At 58.6% G+C, this 8,297-nt stretch overlaps 1 protein-coding gene across 1 annotated transcript in view; it reads left to right on the plus strand.

Moving 5' to 3' along the window:
* The window catches only part of Podxl2 (podocalyxin-like 2), a 27,952-nt gene that overhangs the window by 12,738 nt on the left and 6,917 nt on the right, over window positions 1–8,297 (plus strand). The window contains exons 6-7 of the mRNA XM_013032300.1: window positions 1,449–2,077; window positions 3,510–3,584. Coding sequence (XP_012887754.1) covers window positions 1,449–2,077; window positions 3,510–3,584 — 704 coding nt within the window. The remainder of the gene's footprint in view (window positions 1–1,448; window positions 2,078–3,509; window positions 3,585–8,297) is intronic.

An 8,297-nucleotide genomic window follows, 5' to 3' on the forward strand; every position in this document is an offset into this window, starting at 1 on the left:
GGGGGTGGGGCTGCCCGGCGGGCGGGCGCCGGGGGCGGAGCCGCGTGCGCGCCAGTCACTCACAAGCATCGGCTGTGGGCCTCCTCGGTGGGTAGGCGTCTACTCCCAAGCCCGTGGTGCCCAGCAGGACCAGGGCAGCACGGCCAACGGCCCCCTCGGGACAGGCAGGCGGGGCCAGCGCCACGCCGAGAGGCGCAGAGCCCTCCTCACTGCGGTGCTTCGGCGGCTGGGCTTCACCTCCTAGATCAAAAAGAAAGAGGCTCACGCCTGTCATCGCAGCTACTCAGGAGGCTGGGATCTGAGCATCACAATTCAAAGCCAGCCCGGGCAGGAAACTCTGTGAGACTCTTATCTCCAATGAACCACCAGAAAACTGGAAGTAGCACTGTGGCTCAAGTGGTAGCGCGCTCGCCTTGAGCTCAAGAGCTGAGGGACAGTGCCCAGGCCCAGAGTCCAAGCCCCACGACCGACAAAAAACACCACCACCACCTCTCAGGGCCACTGGTGCTCGGAGTGCCGCACCTTCTTCCTGGGTCCCTTGTGCGTCATCTTCTAGTGACAAATCACTTTTTTTCCTTTTTCTCGATCGTAGGGCTGGAACTTATTTCCTGGGCACTGTCCCTGAGCTCTTTTGCTCAAGACTAGTACTCTACCACTTTGAGACACAGCACCACTTCTGGCTTTTTGAGTAATTAACTGAAGGTCAGAATCTCACAGGGACTTTCCTGCCCTGGCTGGCTTTGAACCGTGATCCTCAGATCTCAGCCTTCTGAGTAACTAGGATGACAGGCGTGAGCCACGGGGGCCCGGCTCACTATTTTTATTACTATGAGCAGTGCTGGCCGCAGGGCCTGCGTGTGAAGCAAGCGCTCTACCTCTGAGCCACATTCCTAGCCCCAAATGAGTTCTATCATCAAAGGGAAATGGAGCCGCTGCGGTCCCTGTGCTCAGGCTTCCCTCCCCCCAGCCTCGTTCCCCACTCCTCCCCTGTGCTCCCCGACATGACCGCGGTCTGCTTTTGCGCCTCCGTCTCTGTGAGCATATTGGGGTTCTTTAGAAATATTACACAGTTGGGGCACAGAGGGGTGCGGTCATATGTCAGGAACATTCCTTGTGGACACGGCCGCCCCTCCCTCCCGCTCTCCCACATGTTGCGTTTTCAGTGTTGCGTCCAGTGAGTGCCACTGCTGCTCCTGTTGCCTTTGTCCCTCCATTTCTGTGCCTCCCCTTACCTGCCCGAAGACAGATAAATAGGACAGAGACGGCAGCGAAGAGAAAAACCCTTGAGTTTCTCATTCCCGGAGTTCATTTGCTTTGTTGTTTGGTATGATCAGGGCTCGGAAGGCCCCGGGCCTGTGTGCCTCCGTTGGAGGAGGCTGTGGGAGGCTGGAGTCTGCGGGCTCATCCGGGCGGGCCGCTCACAGGTGAACTCTCGTCTCTGCCCTCAGACTACATTTTCCCAGACCTGACGGGCAAGGCGGCCTCTCCGGAGGACCCCGACCTCCCCTCCGCTCTGCCCAAGATGAGCCTGGCTGAGCCTCCCTGGCATCTGCCTCTGGAAGAGGAAGAGGAGGAGGAGGAGGAGGAGAGGGAGAAGGAAGAAGTGGAAAAGGAGGAGGAGGAGGAGGAAGAGGAGGAGGAGGAGGAACTGCTCCCTGTGAGCAGGTCCCAGGAGGAAGCCCCGACGCTGGCCACCTCTCCCAGCACCACCGGCCGCAGTCAGGAGGATCCTGGGGACCAGGCCGTGCCCCGAGCCGAGATGGAAAGCACTGTGCAGCCCAGCCTGGCGCCGCCCTCAGCCACCCCAAGTCCAGCGTCCCCGGAGGGTCTGGACATCACCGGTCGGGAGGCCGGGCCCGGGGCCGAGCTCCAGGCAGCCCAGGAGGCGGGCGCCGGGGCCACCGCCGGGACCTGGCCTTCCCCGGCAGGAGGCAGGGCTGTACCGCCCACAGAGGGCCCCCGGTACCCTGGCTCTCCAGCCTCCTTCCCACCCACCCCCCAAGACTCAGACCCCACACCTTCTTCCACCGCCCCGAGGCAAGGAGACCCCAGCCGGCAGCCCTGGGACTCTGCTCAGGTAAGCCCCGCACCAGCTGCTGCCTCCATGGTGCCCCTCCTCCCTGCCCAGATACCGGGGTGGGGGGTGGGGGGGAGGGCAGGAAGGGGGGGGACGGCAGGGGCAGAGGGCCTGGGGTGCCGGACAAGGCCTCAGTGGCTACAAAGCCTTTGGAGACGCTGCTGCCAGCCTGGCTTCCCTCAGTTCAGGCCCCGCCTCACGCTCCCAACCACGCGAGGAGCGAGGCTCCCCCCTCCCTGCGGCTCGAGCTCACACTCATACACACTCCAGTCAGTGTGTGCCCAGAAAGGGAGGGGAGGGAAGGGAGACCCCACATCATCAGCCCGTGTGCCTGGCTGAACAGCAGACCAGCCCTCTGAAGCCTGGATGTTGGACAAGTCCCAATCCCTGGGTACCTTGCTTGGCCTTCCTTCTCTTCTCTTTTGCCTGTGCTCTGGAAAAAGACACTAACTCCCAGCTACTATGGGGCAAAGACCAGGAGGAGGATGGTTCCATTATCTGAAGTTAGTGAGACCCTTACCTCAGTTAATAAGCCACATGAAGTGGTGAACTCTGTGATCCCAGTACATGTTGTGCCTTCAGGAGATGGGGGGTCAGGGGGTGAGCTAGGCCTGGGGACGCAACACTCCATACCCGGAATTCAAACCCCAGCACCGCCACACACACACACACATACACACATGCACACACCACACACACACACCATACACACACACACACACCACGCACACACACACAGCATATACACACACACCACACACGGACACATACACGCACACACCACACATGCACATACCACATGCACGCACACGCACGCACACCACACACACGCCCACCACATACACGCAAACACCACACACACGCACACACCACACACGCACACACCATACACATGCACATACCATACACATGCACATACCACATACACGCACACACACGCACACCACACACGCACACCACATACACACACACCACACGCACACACCATACACATGCACATACCATACACATGCACATACCACATACACGCACACACACGCACACCACACACGCACACACCATACACATGCACATACCATACACATGCACATACCACATGCACGCACACACACGCACACCACACATGCACACCACATACACACACAGACCACACACACGCACCATACACATGCACACACCACACACACACCACACACACGCACACCACATACACGCACACACCACACACACGCACCATACACATGCACACACGCACACACCACACGCACACACACACATGCACGCACACACACACACCACACACGCACACACACCTGCAGCCCTGGACTTGTCAGCCTGGCACAGCAGAGGCAGAGCCCTGCAGACGCAGACCCCCTTCCCTGCCCCCCCCTCCCGGGAGGCCCCCTCAGGCCTCCTTTGTCTCTGCTCACAGGTGATCTGCAAGGACTGGAGCAATCTGGCTGGGAAGAGCTACGTCATTCTGAACATGACAGAAAATGTAGACTGTGTGAGTGTCCTGAAGGCGAGGGGCCCGGCCCGGCCAGGGCTAGCCACCGCTCTCCCGAGACGGTGCTCTCCTGTGCTCAACCTCTAGGACCTCCCTCCTCCCTGCCTCTCCCTCCCTCCCTCCCTCTCTCCCTCCTTTCTTTTTTTTTGTCAGTCATGGGGCCTGAATTCTGGGCCTGGGCGCTGTCCCTCAGTTCTTCAGCTCAAGGCTAGTGCTCTACCACTTGAGCCACAGCACCACTTCCAGCTTTTTCTGCTTATGTGGTGCTGAGGAATCGAACCCAGAGCCTCATGCACGGAAGGCATGCATTCTGCCACTGAGCCACCTTCCCAGCCCTCTTCTTTTCTTCTTTCCCTCTTTCCTTCTCTCCTAGTACTGGGACTTGATCTCAGAGCCCCATGCTCGAGATCTCAGCTTTTCAATTCTCCAGGCTGACAGGGTGGGCTTGTCTCTGTGGGCAGTATCTTAACTCTCTGAGCATATTCAGCTCTGCTTTTTGAGACAAGGTCTTCGTTGTTGTTTATGCTCAGGCTGGCCTTGAACCCTTGGGCTCAAGTAATCCCCCTGCTTTAGCCTCCTGAGTTTGGGGACTACACCATGCACTACTGTGTCCCATGGAGTCTTCTTACGAAGTTATTTTCACTGTCAGTGTGGTAATGCACACTTATAATCCTGGCACTCAGAAGACAGGCAGCAGGGCCACAAATTCAAAGCCAGCCTGGCTACTCAGACCCTTTCTCAAAAAAAAAAAAAAGTTGCTTTCTCCCTGTGGGAGTCACTTGGCCTGGTGGTTCGCTTTGGCTCTGCTCTTCCGTGTGTCCGCTCTCCGCGCTGTCTGCCGGTGTCAGCCCTTCCCTGTGTCCGCTCTCCGCGCTGTCTGCCGGTGTCAGTCCTTCCGTGTGTCCGCTCTCCGCGCTGTCTGCCGGTGTCAGCTCTTCCGTGTGTCCGCTCTCCGCGCTGTCTGCCGGTGTCAGTCCTTCCCTGTGTCCGCTCTCCGCGCTGCCTGCCGGTGTCAGTCCTTCCCGGTGTCCGCTCTCCGCGCTGCCTGCCGGTGTTAGTTCCTGGCCAGGGCATCTAGAGCTGCGAGGCGTGTGTGGCACGCCTGTTATTCCAGCCACACTGAGGCACAAACAGGAAGACCACATGACCTGCTTTGAGCACCATGAGGGAGGCCTTATCTGAGAAGCAAGGAGAGTAAGAAAGGGCTGGAAGCGTGGCTCGAGTGGTTGAGCGCCTGCCCAGCCAGCACAGGCCTTGAGATCAATCCCAGTTCTGGAAGGAAAAAAAGAGTTTTGATTGTGCTCAGCAAGGCCTTTGTGCCGGCCCGGCCTGGGAGCTGGGGGTTCTCCATGACACCTGGGGAGGGCGTCTGCGCTAGGGGACTGAACCCTGAAAAGGGTGTGCGGGCTGGGGCCGAGCTGGGCGCCCGGTGGCCCGTCGACGTGCCCTCCTGTGTCCTCTGGCTCTCAGGGACCCTCTGGTGTTGCCTGGCCGTGCCCTTCTGTGGGTGCCGGTGCTAGGGCTGAACTTAGGGCCTCCACTTGGTAGCAGGCTGTCCACTCCCGAGGCGGCCTCCAGCCCTCTGGGCCCTCAGGAATAGGCAGCCAGGACTGGCCCAGCTCCGGTCCACCAGGAGCAAGGCCTGGGGTTGGGCACCAGCTGGTGTAGAAAATAAAAGGACAAAAAAACTCGACAGCAGTCCCTGCTGGGGAAAGTACTGGTTGCCAGCCGCCGTCGCAGAGAGCGGGGTCCGGCCGGCCCCGGGCAGACTTTCTGCTCCTGATTCTGGGCTCTCGCCCACTGGCAAGCCCCAAGCAGGAAGCAGCCGTGACTCTCCTTGGCTTTCCCCGCTCTGCCTCAGGGTCCGGCCGCTGAACTTGTTAATCAGGAAGCTCTGCTCACCCACCTGCCTCCCGTGTCCTTTGCTCTGCCCCCTCCCGTGTGCCTGTGTCAGTCCGTTCTCCATCCCATCTGGCGGGTATGGGGAGGAAGATCGGCAGCGTCCAGTGGAGGGGCTGGACCCCAGCAGCATCGTAGCGGGTGGGTTTTAGCCAGACAGTGTGTTGTAAGTCTTACGGATGCCCAACACCTCGTAAAAACACCAGTGAGCGCTTGGGAAGTGGCGCTGTATTCTGTCTGCTACCCTGTTAGCCCAGAGCTGCCTTGGTTCCTGGTCTAGTAAGACATTCGGTTCATCGCCCCGCCCCTCCCAGCAACGCTTTCCTCCCGGGGGACCCCGGACTCTCCCCCATGTGTGCTGCCTGCTCTCGGTCCTGCGGTCTGCCTGAACAAGAAAGGGGGGGCTCAGTATGGCTCTGTCCCGAGGTAACGTGGATATTAAAGTGCAGTTACTCTGCCTGCCCTGGTCTCGTCTTCTGTGTTAATCTCATTTCATACCCAACATCTTTGCTGTGGTTATCAGCACTGTTTTCAAGGCTACCTCTTTATACTAAGAAAACCCAACTTACCGTCTAACCACTTGTAGTTAAACATATTCCTATTGGTATGAAACCCGGCTGTCCTTGAAGCTGTGTCCACTAGCAAGGCCCTGCTTCCCCCTCCCGGCCCCTGGCCTCCGCCATGCTGTTAGCCATCCCATGTCCGTGTGATCGTACCACATTTGTCATCTCGTGTCTGGCTTTTTTCCCTCCGCATGTCAGCCTCAAGGTGTTTGTGTTGTGGCTGGTGTCACAACTGCCTTCTCCCTTAAGCCTGGAGGGTGCGCCCTGCCATCCATTCATCCGCCGAGCCCCGTGTTCTCGGCTCTCGGGAGAGGCTGGGCTGCTCAGCCTTTCCAGTCTCTTGGAGGAGCCCCGTCCCAGCTGCCCCGTGGCTCACGGGCTCCCATTCCCACAGTTCCAGCACACAGGGCTACGGTGTCTCCACACCTGCCACTGTTCGTAAACCAAGGCCATCTCCACAGCCTTGCGGTGATCAAATGAGCCCTGAGAGGCGGCGTCTCTCCCCCGGGGGAGCATGGGGGGCAGCCGTCATCCGTGAGGGCTTACCGTGTTATCAATCGTCGTGAGTAGACAGTGCCTAACGTGCTTTGTCAGTAGGTCGGTGTTTTGCCTTATGCGACTTGCCCCACCTGCAGCCCTTGCTCTGGCTCAGCCTCCTCCTCCCTGCGTGGATCCTTGTGGGCCAGCCGTCTGTGGCCGACACACCTGCGCTCAGTCGTAGGCCGCCTGGCTCCTGGCTTCCGGAGATGTGCTCTGTTGCTCAGGGGCCTGAGGAGGGGTGGGATGTGGGGGAAGGGAGTGAGTGGCAGAGGGGCGGGTGGGCGAGGCCCCAGGGCCCCTCCAGCAGTGCCACGGGGCTTGGTGGGCGCTCAGGACCACGCCATGACCACGCCCCTCCCCTCGAGGAGTCTCAGCCGGCACAGGTGTGAAAGTCTTGCATTTTCTTGCATTCTTTTCTGTAGTGTTTTTGGCTGTAGTTTCAGACTTACAAAAGAATCCTGTGGCCAGGCGCTGGTGGCTCACGCCTGTCATCCTAGCTATTCAGGGGGCTGAGATCTGAGGATCATGGTTCAAAGCCAGCCTGGGCACGAACACCTGTGAGACTCATCTCCAATAAACCACTAGAAAACTGGAAGTGGTACTATGGCTCAAGTGGTAGAGCGCTAGCCTTGGGCTGAAGAGCTGAGGGGCAGCGCCCAGGCCCAGAGGTCAAGCCCCACAACCAACCAAACCAAAAAAAAAAAAAAAATCCTGCAGAGAAACCCGACGTTGCTTCAACCTGGTTCACCACATTTTGGCTGTGCGCGCGTATGTATTTTGGGGCTTGAACTCAGCCTGGATGCTGTCCCTGAGCTTTTTCACTCAAGGCGAGCGCTCTAGCAGCAAGCCACAGCACCACTTCTGGCTCTTTGGTTGGAGATAACCACCGTGATCCTCAGATCTCAACCACCGTGATCCTCAGATCTCAGCCTCCTGAGTAGGATCACAGGCGGGAGCCAGCAGTGCCCAGCTTTTTAGCATTGTTTTCAAATCATTTGAGAAAATCTTGGAACTCATCCCTCCCTTTGGTTCCCCTCCAGAATACTGGTTTGTGTTAACTCAGGAGTATCTTTGTAGATAACCATAGCACACTTATCAAAATCGGGAAATGAACAGAGGTGCCCGCCCACACCGTGGCTTCATTTGCATTTCACCGGCGTGTCCAGCGCTTTGTAGCAGCGTGTGGGCCTTCTTGTTCTAAATCATAGGTTATGTCCATCTTCAGCCTGTCGTACTCGCAGTTCCTCAGACTTTGTGATGTATTTGAAGATGGAGCGATATGGAAAAGCGTCAGATTCACTGACTTGGAATCTACCTGAGGTTTCACAGGACACTGGGAGGGAGCTGTGTGGAGGATGGAGGCAGAAAGCAGTGAAGCCAGAGCGTCTGGCTTGGAGTTCCGAAGTCGAAGCAGACCCTTGCTCTAGAGATCCAAGAGTCCGAGCCTTTCCCCGGCTTACCACGAGACCTGTTGGTGACCATTTAGTGAGAGCCACAAAGGCCCACGTACCTGTGCAGAGGGCTGGGTTGGCACCTCGAGGAAAGGGGCCAGGCCACGGGACACTCCAAGAGCCCAGGCCACGGGCACGCTCTCACCAGCACCCAGGCCACGGACACACACCAGAGCCCAGGCCACGGACACGCTCTCACCAGCACCCAGGCCACGGACACACACCAGAGCCCAGGCCACGGACAAGCTCTCACCAGCGCC

The sequence above is a fragment of the Dipodomys ordii genome, unplaced genomic scaffold (genome assembly GCF_000151885.1).
Source record: "Dipodomys ordii isolate 6190 unplaced genomic scaffold, Dord_2.0 Scaffold153, whole genome shotgun sequence".
Lineage (NCBI taxonomy): Eukaryota > Metazoa > Chordata > Mammalia > Rodentia > Heteromyidae > Dipodomys > Dipodomys ordii.